The sequence below is a fragment of the Sycon ciliatum genome, chromosome 2, assembly GCF_964019385.1.
Source record: "Sycon ciliatum chromosome 2, ocSycCili1.1, whole genome shotgun sequence".
Lineage (NCBI taxonomy): Eukaryota > Metazoa > Porifera > Calcarea > Leucosolenida > Sycettidae > Sycon > Sycon ciliatum.
The window spans coordinates 43,341,873-43,362,348 of NC_088644.1; the positions used below are offsets into that span (position 1 = coordinate 43,341,873).

A 20,476-nucleotide genomic window follows, 5' to 3' on the forward strand; every position below is an offset into this window, starting at 1 on the left:
TAGTGTTTATTCGGTGTGTTGAAATTTTAGATATGAAACAGACGCACCGAAAGTACCGAAAATAAAAGTACAGGGAAAAATGAGTGAAATTACAGTAGTTGATGTAGGCGCATGGCAGTGTCAGTGTACTAGCACACATGCCTCACCTCTTGCAAACACCGTTAGCAGAACACACAGATACAGACACACACACACACACACACACACACACACACACACACACACACACACACACACACACACACACACACACACACACATACACACATACACACACACACACACACACACACACAAGAAATTCCTTTTGTAACTAAAGCCGTTTAGGAAAGTTCCCTTAAATATGGACAAGCAGTGACGTTTCCTTCACTCACCCTATGGTCCACTTGTCTTGCGATTGTATCTGGAAGATAAGTCTCATGTGAGTGCGGCGGGTAGCCTTCGTCCAGACATTGACCGGTGCTGTTAGAATCTCCCGATCCCCATCCACCTGTAGGTAGTTTGTGAGGCATACATCTTGCACGGCACATAGCGCGGACAGCACCTTCTCCTCCTCCTTCACGGACACAACAGAAAAGTAGTGGTAGTCCTTCAGGTTTTTAGCTAGCTTCTTCAAGTAGTCTACACTGTATTTGTCGAGAATGTAGACTGTAGCTTTTGTTGAGGATGATCCGACCTTGGCGGGTGAGAAGTGGGCAATTACCACCATCTTGGAGAAGGCTTGGAAGTGCCGTTGCAGCAACACTGGGTTGCGAGCAATCTCGTCATCAAACACGTCGACAGCCACAGCCCACACATGTAGAGTCAGTGGTCGGGGAACATCAAAGTAGCTGAACGGTTCGGTGAAGTGAGGGCTGCAGTGAATGAAAGAGAGGGAAAAAACAGCAGAAAGAGACCATTAGCCTGCGAAGAAACTTGGAATGTCCCTCAAGACAGCATTGCAAAGAAGCAAAGTCAACCACAGTTAGAACTTTGAAAGTGGTCCAAAAAACGGAAATATATTCATGACACAAAGAGTGAAATTCCCTGCTACAGGACACAGCAGTGCATCATAATGAGTGAATACTGAACACCGTTTCAGGTTAGCGATAGAGAGCTCGACAGAAGTATCACTTCTTTCCACACAGTTCTAAGCCAAACAACCTTGGCAAAACCAAATAGTGGAATTTTGCATATGATTACAGTTCACAGCTCTCTGTGGTCCATGATCCTCGACCACGCACTGGCTGATGTCAGATACTAGAGAGGTTAAGATGCGCGTTATTTCCGACGTGACGCGCAATTTCACGTCAAATTTGGCGTAAAACTCCAAATTTCGACGTGAGCAGCAGGTCACTTGCGTTGATTTTTCGACGTGCGAGCAAATGACGCGAGCTGAACTTTCGCGTTACGTCAGAAATAACGTGCATCTTAACCTCTCTAGTACTAGCTGTTTCAACCGTGTCACTGAGGTCTCCTCAACAGAGCTCACAGTCAATGGTTATACTTGGTCATACCTGGCAAAGATCTCGGGAACCGGAGGACACACGACTCTCTGAGAGCCATAGTCCTCGACCACACACTGGCTGAAGTCCAAATCGCCAGAGATGGTGTTTAGAACCTTCTTGACTTTCCTCTTCTGCAGGCCCTTCAGGTAGTCTAGAGCTTTGCGTTGCTCTTCGTCAGTAGCAAAACCCAGCAACAGACAGGAGCAGGCACGGCTCTCCTTCCTGCCCAGAAGTATACCCGGTGATATTCCCTCGGCAAACGCGTCAGCAACAGCGAGACCACGCCTGACATTCTCCGGGACATTGCCGATTAGCACCAGATGCAGCGTCATCTTCACCTGTATCGGCCATGTTTGAAATCTGCTGTCCTGCATCAAAAAAGAAAGCATATCACAAGCAACAGAGTGTTCATAAAAATAAAAGGGCCAAGGAACTACAAGTTACGCTATAATGTCCACTAACACCACCAGTTACTTGTAGTTCCTTGGTCCTTTTATTTTGTATAAATTAATCATTGGCTCTCCATCCGAGTCCATTCTAAGAGAGTGTTCATTCAACATGGAGTTAAAACACTTTTTTCATCCTCTTATTATTGTTTAAACTAGCTCTGCCTTTCGGTATTCAGCTCTCTATCGGACAGCCTGGAACCTCTCTGTTTATAGCTGAGTACAGACGATTACCGGTGACACGAACGCAAAGCGCCTGCACTATTGCCAGCTGTTATGGTTAAAAGTGGCAGAAGACAACCGTTCGCGCTAACGTCTTGCACCCATCCATGTCAAGAAGACTTGATGTCCATCATTCAACTGCAAACATGAGCATGTAGCCTACGCAATGCTTATTAGGGTTCTAGCCAAATTTGGTATGGGGGGGGGGAGGGGCTGCCCCCCCCACCCCGTGAAAAAGTGGCACCCCCTACTCATTTTCCGATTTTCGTTTTTTTATGCAATTCAACGAATATGCAGTCGAACGTCACTATTAGATGGTTCATAAAGGCACATTTGTCTGGGGCAAAGTCGGGGATTCGCCACATACGCTGCATTTAGCGTTGCAAGACAATATTGGAAAGTGGAAAATAGGTATACGGGGTAGCTGTTTCCCATACCCGCCCCCTACTATTTTGACCTGGCTGGAACCCTGCTAAACACGATTATCATTCTGCCACTTAACTTAAAGGGGAAGTATACCCTAAAATCAAATTTTCACCAGTTGTAGTCTTCGGGGTGCTGAGTCGAATGGTCTTGGTCCGAGGAAGCTGAGACGCTCCCTTCCTTCTTTATTTCCAATCGAACACGCGCACTTCCACCGAAACTGGGTGACTGCGCCCTACTAGATGGGGATTTGTATGCAAAAAGTCACTAAAAACGCCGTTTCGTTCTTATAAAAGCACGGGTGACCACGATCGGTCCATATGTTGTAGTCTTTTGGACGCTAAATCGAATGGTCTTGGTCCGAGGAGGCTGCGATATAGCGTTCAGCCCAAATTCCCAATCGAACGCGGTAAAATACGGTCCCGTACGAGATCCCGTACCGATGCGTACAAAAGTCACTGGCCTGGTCACCGTGCCAGTGCATGCAGTGCAGTGCACTGACTGTGCCGGCCGGCTACAGTCTATGATCTAGTCTGTGACACGATCGAGGGCATGCCGGCATCTCGCTCTCATCCAGGGTTCAAGAGTTCATAACTGAAACTCACCGAATGAGCTTTCGGTCTATGTTATGTATGTAGCCGGCTAGCCAGACATGTCGGCAAGGGTGCATGACGGGAAGAGTTCAAAGTGTGCTGCAGTGCTTACACATGGATTACAATGACTGTCATGTTCTTTGAATCTGGGTGTGAAATGCCTTCTTTTTCCTGGTTCATGGCGACACTAGCCGCTCAGCACTGCGTGTTTTATTTTTCCAGCCACTGCGTTTGCTATTCCGTATTCGACGCTCTTGACTTTGCATGAACTCAGCAATGGCTGGCAAAGAGACCCCGACCAGTTTGCGTACAGAAGCCATAGATGTATTAGCATATGCAAGGGAGCCAGAGTTTACCACTGAAGAGCTCCAGGCGGGTGTTTCGCAGTGGCCACTCGTCAAGATGGCGGCAAATCCGAGAGTACAAAAATTTCGACTCTGCCTATGTGCGTGGCGGATGCGAATCTCGCACGTGCATGCAAAATCTTGCCTTCTGCCAGAGCTGGGTAGAGCAAGTGTACGTGTGTAGCCAGTGTAGGAACGAACGACGACCTTTTCCGAGAGAGAATGTGGCTCTTTTCATCCCAACATTTTACTCGCCACGCTCTCCCTCCCAGCTTATTGATACGAGTATGTGCTACCGAGTAGAAGTCTCCATCTTCAGAGTAGGCCAGGCAGAATCGCAAGGTTGAAATACTTGCTCACTTGGTTTTTTTGGTCCTTTGAGGTGTTGATGTGATCGTTGTGTACAACTCGAAGTGACAAACTTGAGACCCCCGCGCCACAAAAAACTGAGGCGCGCCACAAAGTTTCGTTTGGCTATTCAATGAAAGGACGTATGGAAGCAGGGATAAAAACTATCGTGGCTGCCGGCAAAACTCCTAGTAATGTAATAAACGGGGGTGTGACTTTGGTAATTCCAAGGAGAATGTACGCACGGCCATTCCACAACGAAGACGAACTACGAGCTCAAAAACACTCCGATTTTCAAACAAACGACGCAGGAACGAAGACATGGCCACAGTGTTCCCGTGTGGCCTTCAAAACACCTAATTTTACTTCGATAGCGGCTGGTTCAGGGCAAATTCAGGCCCAATTCGACAGCGTCGTACCGCTGAGATTCGCCCAAAACACGAGGAAATGTACGGTAGATCCAAATGCGTACGCATTTTGCGTACGGGGACGACTGGCCAGAGTTCATGCACTGCAAACACCCGTGTGCAGTGCACTGACTGTGCCGGCCGGCTACAGTCTATGATCTAGTCTGTGACACGATCGAGGGCATGCCGGCATCTCGCTCTCATCCAGGGTTCAAGAGTTCATAACTGAAACTCACCGAATGAGCTTTCGGTCTATGTTATGTATGTAGCCGGCTAGCCAGACATGTCGGCAAGGGTGCATGACGGGAAGAGTTCAAAGTGTGCTGCAGTGCTTACACATGGATTACAATGACTGTCATGTTCTTTGAATCTGGGTGTGAAATGCCTTCTTTTTCCTGGTTCATGGCGACACTAGCCGCTCAGCACTGCGTGTTTTATTTTTCCAGCCACTGCGTTTGCTATTCCGTATTCGACGCTCTTGACTTTGCATGAACTCAGCAATGGCTGGCAAAGAGACCCCGACCAGTTTGCGTACAGAAGCCATAGATGTATTAGCATATGCAAGGGAGCCAGAGTTTACCACTGAAGAGCTCCAGGCGGGTGTTTCGCAGTGGCCACTCGTCAAGATGGCGGCAAATCCGAGAGTACAAAAATTTCGACTCTGCCTATGTGCGTGGCGGATGCGAATCTCGCACGTGCATGCAAAATCTTGCCTTCTGCCAGAGCTGGGTAGAGCAAGTGTACGTGTGTAGCCAGTGTAGGAACGAACGACGACCTTTTCCGAGAGAGAATGTGGCTCTTTTCATCCCAACATTTTACTCGCCACGCTCTCCCTCCCAGCTTATTGATACGAGTATGTGCTACCGAGTAGAAGTCTCCATCTTCAGAGTAGGCCAGGCAGAATCGCAAGGTTGAAATACTTGCTCACTTGGTTTTTTTGGTCCTTTGAGGTGTTGATGTGATCGTTGTGTACAACTCGAAGTGACAAACTTGAGACCCCCGCGCCACAAAAAACTGAGGCGCGCCACAAAGTTTCGTTTGGCTATTCAATGAAAGGACGTATGGAAGCAGGGATAAAAACTATCGTGGCTGCCGGCAAAACTCCTAGTAATGTAATAAACGGGGGTGTGACTTTGGTAATTCCAAGGAGAATGTACGCACGGCCATTCCACAACGAAGACGAACTACGAGCTCAAAAACACTCCGATTTTCAAACAAACGACGCAGGAACGAAGACATGGCCACAGTGTTCCCGTGTGGCCTTCAAAACACCTAATTTTACTTCGATAGCGGCTGGTTCAGGGCAAATTCAGGCCCAATTCGACAGCGTCGTACCGCTGAGATTCGCCCAAAACACGAGGAAATGTACGGTAGATCCAAATGCGTACGCATTTTGCGTACGGGGACGACTGGCCAGAGTTCATGCACTGCAAACACCCGTGTGCAGTGCACTGACTGTGCCGGCCGGCTACAGTCTATGATCTAGTCTGTGACACGATCGAGGGCATGCCGGCATCTCGCTCTCATCCAGGGTTCAAGAGTTCATAACTGAAACTCACCGAATGAGCTTTCGGTCTATGTTATGTATGTAGCCGGCTAGCCAGACATGTCGGCAAGGGTGCATGACGGGAAGAGTTCAAAGTGTGCTGCAGTGCTTACACATGGATTACAATGACTGTCATGTTCTTTGAATCTGGGTGTGAAATGCCTTCTTTTTCCTGGTTCATGGCGACACTAGCCGCTCAGCACTGCGTGTTTTATTTTTCCAGCCACTGCGTTTGCTATTCCGTATTCGACGCTCTTGACTTTGCATGAACTCAGCAATGGCTGGCAAAGAGACCCCGACCAGTTTGCGTACAGAAGCCATAGATGTATTAGCATATGCAAGGGAGCCAGAGTTTACCACTGAAGAGCTCCAGAGTTTCCGTGACGGTGGCGAGGAGCACGTTGAAAATGAGGAGGAAGCTGCTGCTGCTGCGAGCGTCGAAGAAGCCTGGCCTCCCCACACCAGAGTCGGCAACGTTTCCTGGTGTGAATGTACATGCTGCGTGCAGATGGAGTGTAGACTGGACTGCATATGCTGCCGTGAAGTGGGTGCCGTGTTGCAGTTCCTCTCAGGCACCGCACAACGGTGCGTGTCTGAGACGGAAGAGTTCCAGACAGGATGCCTAAATAAACACGTTTTGACCATCGCCTTGCGCGGATACCTGGACATGACCAAGCAGCTGTGCAACCAGCCGCCGACAAATTTTGACAATAGGTGAGTGAGTTCAACTAACTAATTACTTCAACTTTTATCTTGCCTTAGCTGTGGGGACAGGTGTGTAGATCAAACTATAAAAAAGGTCTTGGGAGGACTGGGGCGAACTCGGTGCCTGTTCACAACTCACAAGTTCTCAGTAACAGTCTACCGTGAGTGGCACTAACAGCGCGGCCGGATAAACCTGTCCCCAACAGGTGTCTATTTTCTTAGATGGGACTGGACTCAGTGAAAGTGTGCTGTGCTGTTCAGTCCACTTTCATGAAGTCATGATGGATTGAATATTGTGTACTTCCTTGCCCAGATCATTCAGATATGCTGCCTACCGACAGGTAACGTGGATGATCCATGGGAAAATGGGTCGTGGTGTAAGATGTCGTATTCCAGCATGCCTTGTGGGAGCAATACGCCAGTGCTTTCCAAACCCTCCGGGTAAGCAGTGATTTCTTATGGAGTGAATATAAATACGAGTGAAATGTGGCAACTCCATTGCTTGGAAGTCTTATGAACTTGGAGATGTCAACTTATAAAGATAAATGAATGAACGCTTCGGGTGCGGATCTGCCTGCCTGCGTGCATGTGTGTGTGTGCGTGTGCGTGTGTGTGATGACAATTGTCTGTGAAGGTGTACCGTACCATGGGTTTGAAGAAGCCAGGGATGAGGCGGATACTCAGTGGCCCGAAGATTGACATCATAACTTTTAGAGGTAAGCAATGACTTGCCTTCTCTAATACTTCAATGTAAAGAATAAGCTATTTAGGATTCCTGAACGATAGGCATTGAGGACTGGCAACAAAATCAGATACATGTGCACAGGCATAATCTCCGAACATGCAAATTGGACAACACACCATTTGTTCTTGTTGGTCATTACTCCTTGCAAAACACTTCCACCACAACTAAAACGAAAAGAAGGGAAAAAGGCCAGCAAAGGCACAGCATGCTCGCACCATCACATATACGTACACGTGACACAAAAGGTATCATAGTGCGAGCATGACTCATACTCATAGTCACAGCACATACAGCCCGGCGCAGTTGTACAAGCGAATGATCGCGGGCACAAACGGCTTTAAAAAACAAATAATTTATCATGAGAGCAGCTCAAACAACTACAGGTTTGAAGCGGAAATAAAAATAGAGCTGTGTTGCCGTGTGTTCATATTTGGGTGGGAACATCGCATTGAACAACGCACTGCTGTTGTCCTTCATCTTCGCTGTCCTGGTCTTCCTCCTGCACATACCCTGCATCATCCTCTAACGTTACTTCATACTCTTGTTCCTCTTCCTCCTCTGGTGCAACTGATGGTGATGCTTCTGCTGTTGCTGCCATTGCCAATCTCGTTTGCAGATTGGCGACAACTGCTGCCTTGACTGGAGCCCCGCGTCGCGACACGTTGACAGGCTTACACTTCTGGATGGGTGGCACTGTCAGCCTCTTCGTGGCCACATCACTGACCTGCTGCATCATGCTGTGCATGCATCCGTATTTCTTTTCACTGTAGATTTTTTTGGCCACGAAATCACCCTTCACTCGAGAAAACTGGACCTTGTACTGTGGCTGACCTTTTGATGTTGCCTGTTCTCTGCCAGCATTGAAGTTATGGTCAAGAGCAGCAAGCTGGGTGCGGGCCTCCATTCCCTCTCTACTGAATTGAATTCGCTTCGGCATGTACTTCGTCATCATGCTATGGTACACCTGCATGCACATGACGAACAAGAAAGTTATTCAGGTCACTGATACCTGGTTCTGACTGATATGCTCCTTATGTCAATTATTGACAGAACTTACGTATGTTATGGGAACACAGTGCAATGCTGAGTGAGTCAATATTTTAGTACCACTGCCAATATGAGCACGGCGTTCCGATGGTCGGTCTATGTTATGGCTGGTGTAAGGATAACAGACATTCTCCCATTGGACTGTTGGATATTTGTAAGTAAAAGTCATATATCCAGGATCCATTTCCTCCTTACCTCTAAGTTTCCAGTGTGCTGGAAATCTGACAAATGCATCAAATCTGCCAGCAGTCTCTTGTCTTGAACAACTGATTCCAGAACCTTGTAGGCTGGAGACCCTAAAGAAATGAGAAAGATAAAAGAGTCAGAATCTATACTGCCGGTCTACTGTTAATTTTGTGTGAGTGGGTAAAAGTGTATACGTAAATGTTAGATGCTCAGACATTGTATTGCTCATGCTTGACTTATTGATAGGGGTGTCATCGAGTAGTAGGGTACCCGTGCTACCCGTAATTAGAGCGGATATTTTAGGGTAGCAGTTTACTGAGTACTCCTGAGAACCCGATCGGGTAGTTGCGGTACGGTGTTTTCACAATGGTGCATGTAAAAAGCATGGCTACTTGCTTACTGTACGCTTTCTATGTAGCGCAAGTGCACACGCACTGTACAAACCATGTCCGCAAAAATACCCGATAGGGTGCCCGTGCTACCGGATAGAAATACGATTTATTCCCGTAGCTATGCAGAAGACGTTACTTCAGTAACGTCTGGCGCTAGCCAGGGTCCACACAGCTTTAATTTGGTATTTGTGTGTTTGTTTGTTTGTGTCACGCCTGGCGCTATCCCGTATCTGACGGCAAAAAATCATAGGGATGTTATAAATTTTTCAATTCTATTTTTTTCAGGCATATCCTTGGATTCGAACCCGCACTATCGCCCTACATGCATTCGCCCATACACTTCGCATTCATACCCATTCTTCCAAGTTGCTTCACGTTATGATCTTGCGTTTGAAGGCCCTATTTGAATATTGCGGCCAGCTGTATGTGGCCAGCTGTGTTTGTTGGTACGGTACGGGAGACGGTGTCGTATTACCCTCGATCGTACCTGTCCCGTACCTATCCCTACCGTACCGTACCATCAAAGACGGCTGGCCACAATGCATATTCAAATAGGGCTTTCAAATGCAAGATCATAATGTGAAGCAACTTTGAAGAATTAGTATATATGCGAAGTGTATCGGGGGATGCATGCAGGGCGCGATAGTGCGGGTTCGAATCCCAGGTTATGTCTAAAAAAAAAGGAATTTTTTAAAGAATTTTATAACATCCCTATGCTTTTTTTCGTCTAGGTCATCAAGGCAAAAAAGCATAGCGTAGGGCCCTGAGCTTCCAAGCTCTCTCGTTTTTACCTGATCTCATTACCCGGCCAAACCCCTACCCGTTGCAGCCCTACTTATTGAAATTCAGTGCTGCCAACTTTCCGTATTTTCCGTATTTGTAAGGAAAATCACTCCTTCGTCCGCAGTGCGGAATTGAAAAATGGTATGGAAAATTGAAGAGGATCGATCAGCCACCGATACTTATGTAGAAGCATGGCAAGCGGAAGCTGAGCGATGAATATCCCTGTGCCAAAGTGAGCGCATACCATGCTTCGACTACATGTAGCACAAAATATCATGTCATCACGGGTACAAGTCACACATGTTTTGCACTAGCAAAATCAGCCACCGACAAGCATGTGGGTGTCAAAAAAGCACAATACAAGCAATGCATATGACAGTACTCTGGTAGTACGAAAGGAGACACTGCAACATATGGAAAATCAGTCCGCAAAGAAAGACCCAGTTGGTTGGCAGCACTGGAATTTGATATTGATAGCGACACAACTTTCACGCTTTACTTACCGGGTGTCAGCCACTTTTTCTGTCGCTGCTCATCAGTGGAAAGCGGAGGATGTGCACACTGCGTGAAGAGTGTACCCTCAGTCCAGCTATGTCGGTTGACGATGTGGTAGAGGACTGAGTTCCACTTTTCACGCAGCAGCACAGCATTGCCTCCGCACGACCGGGCGCAGTACCACAAGTGGTTATTGATGGCCGGTAACCACTCGAGCAAGGCCTGCTGGTCTTTCCTCCTGCATCCTGCCCTGATCTTGGAGGCGACACTCTTGGCATAGTGCCATACATCAAACTGATGCTTGATGGAGTGGCGTCCTCGCATCTCCTTCTTTATGCTGGGGCTCCGGTCAGTGACAACAGTGGCAATCTGGAGAAGGGGATGAAGCACGCAAATGTACACATACAAGGAGAGAAATTTGATCCCAGAGGGTGGTGGCGTTCCCACGGCGGATGCGGAAAACTCGGCTTCCAGCCGAGTCTCACGCAAACCGTGAAATTTAAGGAGAGAAATGTAGGATTTGTGGGTGTTTTCCTCAGGGTCATAAATCATCAAAACAAGCAGAACTTCAAAATTAGATTGCAAGTTGCACATTGTTTTAAAATAAGGAAAATATATCCAATCTGTACACACCTTCAACCCTTGCTCCAAACAACGGTCAAGTGTGACAACGAATCCCATCTTCTCCATTGCCACTGAGCTGGTTGTGTCCGTGGACATCGCCAGATGGTAATCAACAATTAGGTCGGATGCAACATCCATGAAAGTGTATGTCCCGAATCGTGCGGAATAGCCAGGGCTGTCACACCTGCCATCTCCAGCTAGAGCGAGTTGTCTGCCTACAGTGCAGCATAACAAAGATAACATATGCAGAAATTTCCTCCTGCCCTTCAACAAAGTGTGGGTACTCCCAAGTGCCAAAATTCTGGATGTGAAAGCAAACAGCTAAACATACTGATGGGTTTTGCTTTTGCAAGTATGCATGGTGTAGTGTACATGTATGTGCTGATGATACACTCATGGACATTTCTTACGTCATCATTATCATCAAACTATTGACGTCACACCATGCGCAGATAATTTTAGTATGTCTGCCTTTTTGTATTGACACACGGGTCTCCTTGTTCTTGTTACGTTGACATAATTTACTTGCAATTGTAGTTGGTCTTCTTCTAGTCTCCATGTAATCGATCATAGAATAAACCGAACCCCGTCTCTAGCTGAGACACTACACATGGCCCATGGAATATTCACTGGTCAAGGCAGTGAGCAGATTCTCCTGTACTGTTCTCCCTCAGCATCACAGACAATCCACCAATGCTGCACTATATACTACATAGCATATACAATCAGCAAAGACCCCTTACCTAACAAAAGTGAATGAACACGCGTACGCTCTGCAAGCCATGCCGCTTGGATAACTGGAAATACAAACTTCTGTTGTATTGAAAAGAAGGTTCGTCTTGACATGAATTGCAAGTGGAAAAATTCAGCAAACTTGCTGAATTTACTGTAGGTGCCGCCGCACAGAAGGATGGCTGCTACGAGCAGAATAGAACCTGCAGTGCAAAGTGCCAACATTCATGAGTACACACAGCTATCACTGTCTTGATCACGATGTGCCGGAGACTTAAACGTCATGTATAATGTTTGCTGGTCTCGATAAGATTTCAGCATGCAGCCCTCAAATCCCAAACATCACTGACACTCCCATGAACCATGGTATTTAAAATTAACAAAACCCTCCTGAATACAGCCCCTCCCAACTAAATGCAGTGCCAAAAACCTCGCCAAGTTTCAGTAATAGGAGAAAAAGGTGATTTAAAGAAATGGAAGCCAGAAAATATTGGAAAAACATGTACTCACACAGTGACTGCTGCTGAGCCTTCCCCGTGGTGGTGTGGGACCGCCAAATGACGTCACAGTCCTGCTCACATATCATCTTCACCACTAGCATAGGACCAACTAAGGTTTTGGTTCGACAGATAACTTTCCCTCCGCACTTGGGGCAGTACTTCATTAGCATAAAGAGGGATGACTCACAGACAAAGTACATGTCTTCAGGTGATGTGTCACTGGCTGGAGGCTGTTCAAGTACTGAGTATACATGTTGTTCTTCTGAAGATACACGGAACACCTTACACAGATCATCCTCAAAGCAAGTGGTCAGATCATGCAAGGGGGCATCGTAAAATTGTATTTATTTGTACTATTTCAAAGTAGACAATCAGCAGAGATGGGCACATACATATGTAGCCTTTGGAAATAACTCCAATACTCCAATACTCAGATAATCGGACTCAGACTCTGCGTTTTGCTGCCACATTTCCCCCATAATCTAAACCTAACAGGAAATTACGTAAACGCATAGCTGTTACCTCCATGTCCTCTTCGCACACCATCTTTGCAGCATCATCATAATCAGCCAACTCTGGAGCCGGACCATGAGTCGCTGTCACTGCAGTAGCATGCACTTGTTGTGTTGAGCTTGGCTCTGCATGTGCAGGACTCGCGGCAAATGTCTGCGTGGCAACAAAAACCATTATGCACCTGTTAGGCATTTTTCACTTCCCTTAGGCCACCCTTTGTTAATTCATTGTTTAACGTCCTTTTTTTCGCGAAAAGGTACGCGGGAGGGCAGAAAAAAAACAAAAGCCCATTCCAAAAACTGGAAACCCCAATCAAACATTTTGACCAGTAAAGCATGTGATATATACAATATATCTGGGTCTAACGGCACTTGCAGGCATAGAACAACACTCTTTGATGGTACATTGGAGCACATGCCTGATGAATCCAACAAAACAGGTACATAGCATGGAGTTAGCATGTCATGAATTCATTACATCTGGATTTTTACTAGGACACACACCGTACGATATTTAAAAGCCAACAAAAAAAAGAAAAAGAACACAAGACAAAGGCATGCCCGGGAGGCAAGATTATAAGTTTAAGGTTATGATCGGCACACTGTGAAACTACACAATCATGTATTTACAACTTCGCATATTATTGGTACTACTACTTTCTTGTTTTTTTTTCCGGTCGGAGGCAAAAAGGTACGCGGGCGCGGACGTTAAACAACGAAAAAAGAAAGGGTGGCCTTACAGATAATTGGACTGATTGAGTACTACAGATACTTAGTATGACTGTAATGGTATGATCGCTTACCTTGCCACTGTCCACTGCATATGCCGTCTTGGTAATGCTATCATGGCCATCCAACTCAGAAGTTGGGTATTCCGTGGCTGTGGCAGTTGCAGAGGCTACAGGAGGCTGAACTTGATGTTGCGGAATTGACGGTCCCGTGTCTGCTTGAGGTGATATCTGCAAAGACACGGTAAAGGCAACTGTTGTAATTTTTGCACTTATGTAATAATAATAATAATAATAATACCACAGCACGCGTACAAAGGCCAAAGAACAATGCATGAGAATACACTGAAATTAAGCCAAGTCCGCTTCTGTCTCCAGTCAACAAAAACTCATCCATAAACAATGTCTGATCAGAGTCCATTTCGACTTGTCTGCAGCAAATGCTCGTGCTCCTTCTAGGTCGCTGGCATTCTTCAAAGGGATGTCGTGCCCTGCCAGGTCCTTCATGATGGTGGTAGGGAGAGTAGCCGCGGGACGGCCCCTTCGTCCACGTGACCCCGCTTGAAAATAGCAGGACATCGCAAGGCAAGGGGGTGACTGCTCACTCATCCTCAGCACATGGCCAGTGAGGCTACGTCGTCGCTTGGCAACAAGCTCCGACAGTGGCTGCGAGCCACATCTGGAATACAGATCATCATTCGTAATTCTGTCTTGCACTTATGTACTAAGGCCAAACAATATGCATCAGTCCTAATTAGCCTTTTCGAGCAATTCGCATACAGCATATCTATGAGTTTAGTTTGGCGAAGCTTAGCGTCCTGGCTACTCTGAAAGCACATGTCTGCATACAGGTAGTGGAGTTTTGGTGAAAAGTACACGTTATTCAGAGATTTTTGACCGCATGACTTTATTCAAGTAACAGTGGATCAGGGAGTGTATGTGCCGAACTGAAACACTGTATAACAGTCACAGTGCTTCACTTCTCCTTCACTAAAATAACCTAGAGCGGAAACACATTCCGCATCAGGTGCCGGTATAAAAGCCCGTACCTTATTTGGTTCCCTTTTTTGTTGGTAAGTAGACTTCCGTCGCTTCGGCGGAGGCGGATGGTGTGGCCAAAGTCTCAGGGACGGGACAGCGGTTGGCTTCAGATGTAGCGTTGGCGGAGTATTAGCCGAGGGCACGTCCGCAATAAAGTCGTCTGGATGTACAAAATGAGCAGAGCAGACCGCGCAGGTATCGGGCAGAGTAACCCTCCTCAGTGCTCTCACCCAAGCGGCGCGTCGTTTTGCCTCTGCGGGGAGTCTGTGAAGGGAGATGCCTCCACCGCTACGATTTCCGCAGCCCACAACGGCACAGGCAGGCATAGCCGGTGGTGGAATAAAACAAAAACGAACACAAGGTACAGAGCTGCTAGCGTCACCATGTACCAAGAAAGCGAAAGGACTTCAGACTTGATTAGCAATGTAAAAACAACTTCAAACAAAGACTCAAAGTAGTGGCTAGTGCACGACTGTATTATGCAGTGCAGCACACTTTGAACTCTTCCCGTTGTTGTTGTTGTTGTTGTTGTTGTTGTTGTTGGTGGTGGTGTTTTTATTTGAATTCGCAATACCACCCGTCCCTCCCGTCATGCACCCTTGCCGACATGTCTGGCTAGCCAGGCACAGCGCATTAGTTCTTCCGCCTGTTTCTACGCAATATGGCATGCGTTCTATTTCTTTCCTGGCGGCAGACAGATGGAATGCTCTTCCCACTGACTGCCGTCAGGCCCCGTCTCTTACTCTGTATGTAAACATGGTAAAAATTCACCTAGGGTTCCCAGTAAAAAGGCAACGCCTGTTGGGACTCCCCTAGTAAAAATAATAAAATCTACTACTACTAGTGTACTAGCCGGCTACATACATAACATAGCTAGACCGAGAGCTCATTCGGTGAGTTACAGTTGTGAACTCTTGAACCCTGGATGAGAGCGAGATGCCGGCATGCCCTCTTTCGTGTCACAGACTAGATCATAGACTGTAGCCGGCCGGCACAGTCAGTGCACTGCACTGCATGCACTGGCACGGTGACCAGGCCAGTGACTTTTGTACGCATCGGTACGGGATCTCGTACGGGACCGTATTTTACCGCGTTCGATTGGGAATTTGGGCTGAACGCTATATCGCAGCCTCCTCGGACCAAGACCATTCGATTTAGCGTCCAAAAGACTACAACATATGGACCGATCGTGGTCACCCGTGCTTTTATAAGAACGAAACGGCGTTTTTAGTGACTTTTTGCATACAAATCCCCATCTAGTAGGGCGCAGTCACCCAGTTTCGGTGGAAGTGCGCGTGTTCGATTGGAAATAAAGAAGGAAGGGAGCGTCTCAGCTTCCTCGGACCAAGACCATTCGACTCAGCACCCCGAAGACTACAACTGGTGAAAATTTGATTTTAGGGTATACTTCCCCTTTAAGGCCGCGGTCACACATGAAAAGCTTGCACCGCTTTTGCGGAGGCGGAAAGCGGAACTACCGCAGCCGCTTTGGCGGACCACACGATGTAGCGGTCACACATACATGTAGACTACTGTGCTCCTCAACGCTCCGCTTTGGCGGAGAGAATGCAAATGCAGCACGTCCTATGAAATTTTAGATGTTCTTGTCCGAGTTGAAGCGACCTTCGTTTGTACAAGTAGAGCTATCGTGGATCGCTGACAGGCTAGGCTGCTGAATGTCTCCTGTCAAGTACACTCGTGGATTTGGGGCGCATTCACTGCGGCCCAGTACAGGTGTATTTTGAATATTACTAGTTTGGTTTACATCAATATCAAATTCAAATAGTTGTATAGTAGGGTGTCGTTGCCTCCTTCTTGTCCGAGTTGAAGCGACCTTCGCTTGTACAAGCCTATCGTGGATCGCTGACAGGCTGCTGAATGTCTCCTGTCAAGTACACTCGTGGATTTGGGGCACATTCACTGCGGCCCAGCACGGGTGTATTTGAATATTTGTTTAGTTTACATCAATATCAAATTCAAATTGTTTTATAGCAGGGTGTCGTTGCCTCCTCCATGATCCATCATCGACCCAGCGACTGCGTGGATGCCGGCAGTTGCAGTGAGGGTGTGGCAGAGTACTCTACTACTCCCTGGTTGCAGTCCTAGTGTTGCATACTCTGGTGGACGTATAGTATTGCTTAGAGAGAGTTGGAGATCGTCCGCGATCGGGGCCAATGAGTTGGGAGACGGATTCCCTCACCAATTATCCACTCATAACGATGCAGTATTGTTTGCGAGATCTCCAGAACGTACAGTTCATTGGCAAAGAAGAACAATATGAAAACTGAATACCAAACGGCAACCAAACAACACCAGAACTCAGTGCAGAAGTAGCACACCAAACTCCAAAGCCATCACCATGCAGGTTCCGCCAAAGCGGATCCGCGAAAGCGGATGGTCCGCTCGCATTTTTTTGGCGTAGCGAAATCCAAACTTTCCGCCAAAGCGTAACTTACGCCTCCGCCGTTGCCGAGGCAACGGCGGAAGCGTAAGTTACGCTTTGGCGGAACCGCCAAAAAAAGTGCATGTGTGACCATGGTGACCGGGGCCTTAGCACGGAAGAAGTAGGCGGCGAGACTGTGTGGAACACAGAGATCCGATGTGTGTCCTCGGATTCCGCGCCCGCCCCGGGTCGAAGCAGTGTACCGGTGACCATGTCGTGTGTGACAGCCCACATCGTCGAGCTTTATGACATTATCGGTTGTGTGTTGTCTGGTCCAGCGTCTGCCCCATGTCGAAGTGGATCGGTGACAGTGTCGTGTGCAACAGTCCACAGCGGCAAGCTTCGCGATGTCGAGTTGTCTGAATTGGTGGGCATTAGTGATATTCTTCCATGGCCACCACCGCAGCAGCAGATGACGCGTAGTAAGCCCCAAATCGTTTGACTTGTGAGTTGTTGTACGGCGGTGAGAAGCCCTTTGGTGGGGAGAATGTTGTGAAACGACAAGTTCTCGAGAGTGAAAGGCCTTCTCGCTTGTGACAGTATGTTCGTTTCAATGCAGCTGTATCCCGACTCCGCCGTACCGCTGATGTTTACGACGTAGTATACGCTACATGCGCTATGTGCGGTTTGCTGAGTGCGCTGTAGTTGTATGTTGTATGTGTATGCTTTTCTCATATACGCTGTCATTTTCACGCTATAACTACCTGGTGGTTTTAGTGTTAGTCATTCAGTTCATTCAGTTGTTCATTCAGTCATTGTTCATTGTTATTAGTCGATGGAAGTGAAATATACTGTTGAGAATAAATAGTTGTCCTCGTGCCGTGTGGGGTCGTTCGTTCCTGATACTTTAGAGAACCAGAGGGTTCACAACATTTGGCGACCACGCCAGGATACGAAGCGAGCATGGCACAGGAACTATGGATCATCGAAGCCAGCTTTATCGCCAACGGAATTCGGTATGGATTTGAAGGCGATAGGTTGAGAGAATACGTGGAGAAGAGGCTCCGACAGAGCGAGGAGTTTGAAGAGCGCAGTGCTAGACAACAAGAGTGTGCGCTCCGCACAGAGTTTAACGAAAAGCTCAAGAAGATGGCCGAGCGCATCGCCGTCGGTACATATTATGAGGAAGCAAAGCGAGATTTGCTTGCCTCGCCCGGAAGGACGCCGGACAAGGCGTGTAAGACTTTGCTTACAGACAAGCAGCGGTCAGAAGAGTATTCGAAGCCAGTGGGAGGATCAGATCCAAGGCCCACTGGGTCGGTGCAGTGCATGGTGACATCGGTCGGAGACGCTCAGAAGCAGCTGGAGTCTCGGCCGAACGACGTAGAGGCGCAAGAGGCGCAAGAGTTAGAGGCGCAAGAGTTAGAGGCGCAAGAGTTAGAGGCGCAAGAGTTAGAGGCGCAAGAGTTAGAGGCGCAAGAGTTAGAGGCGCAAGAGTTAGAGGCGCAAGAGTTGGAGGCGCAAGAGTTAGAGGCGCAAGAGTTAGAGGCGCAAGAGTTAGAGGCGCAAGAGTTAGAGGCGCAAGACATAAAAGCGCAAGGCGTAGAAGATAAGGAAACGAGAAGGGCGATACTACTGGTTAGCACGGAAGAGGTCAACGGCGAGACTGTGTGGAACACAGAGATCGGATGTGTGTTCTCGGGTTCCGCGCCCGCCCCGGATCGAAGCAGTGTACCAGTGACCGTGTCGTGTATGACAGCCCACATCGGCGAGCTTGGTAAAAGTATCGGTTGTGTGTTGTCTGGTTCAGCGTCTACCCCATGTCGAAGTGGATCGGTGACAGTGTCGTGTGCGACAGTCCACAGCGGCAATCTTCGCGATGTCGAGTTTTCTGAATTGGTGGGCATTAGTGATATTCTACCATGGCCACCACCGCAGCAGAGGATGACGCGTTGTAAGCCCCAAATCGTTTGACTTGTGAGTTGTTGTACGGCGGTGAGAAGCCCTTTGGTGGGGAGAATGTTGTGAAACGACAAGTTCTCGAGAGTGAAAGGCCTTCTCGCTTGTGACAGTATGTTCGTTTCAATGCAGCTGTATCCCGACTCCGCCGTACCGCTGATGTTTACGACGTAGTATACGCTACATGCGCTATGTGCGGTTTGCTGAGTGCGCTGTAGTTGTATGTTGTATGTGTATGCTTTTCTCATATACGCTGTCATTTTCACGCTATAACTACCTGGTGGTTTTAGTGTTAGTCATTCAGTTCATTCAGTTGTTCATTCAGTCATTGTTCATTGTTATTAGTCGATGGAAGTGAAATATACTGTTGAGAATAAATAGTTGTCCTCGTGCCGTGTGGGGTCGTTCGTTCCTGATACTTTAGAGAACCAGAGGGTTCACAACACGATTATTCGGTATAATCGTTTCAGCCCTACCTGAGGACGAAGAATCGCGAGGCTTTTCTGATGCTGGGACACAATGGAAACTGAATGACTTCAGAACAGCACTGAAGCGTTATGTTATCATGTAAGACGCCTTTCTGCGCCGCACAAACACATGCGGTACTACAGCAGAAGATGTCACTCACTATTCTGCAGGTGCACTGGGGACAGGCGCATGCAAGTTGACGAGAAGGAAGCGGTCTGATGGTAACGGGAATGCCAGCAGTATGTGAGGATGTGCATTCTGTGGCGGATCTCACCTGGACAAGAGCTGCACGAAGTACACAACAGTAGCACAGTGGAAAGAACTACAAGATAAGACAAAGAAAATTTTTGGTGACAGTTCCCCTTTAAAGGGGAACTGTCACCAAAAATTTTCTTTCTCTTATCTTGTAGTCTTTTGGCTCCTGAGCACGATGGTGTACTTCGTTTTTCTCTGCGATGATCGGAAGTTGGTGAAAACTTGAATTGAAGGTGCTCAAAATTGTCCCGAAGTACCGAGTGACGTCACGCCGGACTTGACCTCCACGCGTATCTTCATCGTCAAAAACGAAGTCAAGCCCGTACCCGGACCCGTGTGCTGTGCTGGCCGCGCGAGCCGTACAATCTACGGTGCGCGTGGGTCTTGTGAACTCGGACGGCAGAGCTGCACTGATGTGTACGTCGTACGCAAGCAGAACGCCAGAAAAGGAGAGACTCACCGTCACCCACGTGGTAACAGTAAGTGTAACTGCACAGAGCTTGCTTTTTTGTAGGACTTCCTCCTCACGACTTTGTTTTATTTGAGTGATTTGTAAGGAGTTTTGTTACCTGTGACTTCGTACTTGTTGTATCAAAAGCTGAAACTATTCACAAGATAACCTTGGCCGCTTCCTGCTAACTGCGCTGATGTGTACGTCGTAAACTGGGAGAATGCCAAAAAGGGAGAGACTCACGTGTAGATGTACAGCTAACCGCTTTTTGTTAGTCTTCCTCCGCAAGGTGCCAAGGCTCTTCGCTTTGGAATGAGAGAAAGAAGTTTTTTTCCTATACATAGTACCTGTATCTTGTATTTTTGCGACTACTAACATGGTAGTACTGTAGTATTCGCAGGATAACCTGGGTCGCTTCCTGCAACCAGCGCTGATGTGTATGTCGTAAACTGGGAGAACGCCAAAAAGGGAGACACCCAGTGTAAACAGCTTTTTGTCACTCTTCCTCCGCGAGGCTCTTCGCTTTGTAATGAGAGGAAGAAGTGTTTCTGCTATACATACTGTAACATAGTACCTGTATCTTGTATCTTTGTGCGACTACTAACATACTAGTACAACATAGCAGCTTGGTCGCTTCCTGCAACCTGCGCTGAT

General features: G+C 47.5%; 2 protein-coding genes and 2 long non-coding RNA genes across 5 annotated transcripts in view; 1 reads left to right on the top strand and 3 right to left on the bottom strand.

The window, feature by feature from the left end:
- LOC135810211 (uncharacterized) overlaps positions 1-2,310 on the bottom strand; it is a 6,213-nt gene extending 3,903 nt beyond the window's left edge. For both annotated transcript variants that reach the window (XM_065323683.1, XM_065323682.1), the window contains exons 1-2: positions 1,497-2,310; positions 375-854 (exon numbers count right to left, since the gene is read on the bottom strand). In XM_065323683.1, coding sequence (XP_065179755.1) covers positions 375-854; positions 1,497-1,876 — 860 coding nt within the window. In that variant the 5' untranslated portion in view covers positions 1,877-2,310. The remainder of the gene's footprint in view (positions 1-374; positions 855-1,496) is intronic.
- Positions 2,311-5,997: 3,687 nt separating this feature from the next.
- On the top strand, positions 5,998-8,000 carry LOC135810901 (uncharacterized). Its single transcript, XR_010552447.1, has 4 exons — positions 5,998-6,530; positions 6,835-6,962; positions 7,156-7,237; positions 7,883-8,000. It is a non-coding gene; the product is annotated as an uncharacterized LOC135810901 (long non-coding RNA).
- Positions 7,152-10,976, bottom strand: LOC135810900 (uncharacterized). The gene is made up of 4 exons (XM_065324300.1): positions 10,803-10,976; positions 10,178-10,538; positions 8,509-8,609; positions 7,152-8,230 (listed from the first exon to the last, which is right to left on the bottom strand). Exons 1-4 carry the CDS (start codon positions 10,929-10,931, stop codon positions 7,691-7,693), a joined length of 1,131 nt encoding a protein of 376 aa, XP_065180372.1. The 5' UTR covers positions 10,932-10,976; the 3' UTR covers positions 7,152-7,690.
- Positions 10,977-12,559: 1,583 nt separating this feature from the next.
- On the bottom strand, positions 12,560-14,636 carry LOC135810208 (uncharacterized). Its single transcript, XR_010552287.1, has 3 exons — positions 14,315-14,636; positions 13,341-13,496; positions 12,560-12,691 (listed from the first exon to the last, which is right to left on the bottom strand). It is a non-coding gene; the product is annotated as an uncharacterized LOC135810208 (long non-coding RNA).
- Positions 14,637-20,476: the final 5,840 nt, after the last annotated feature.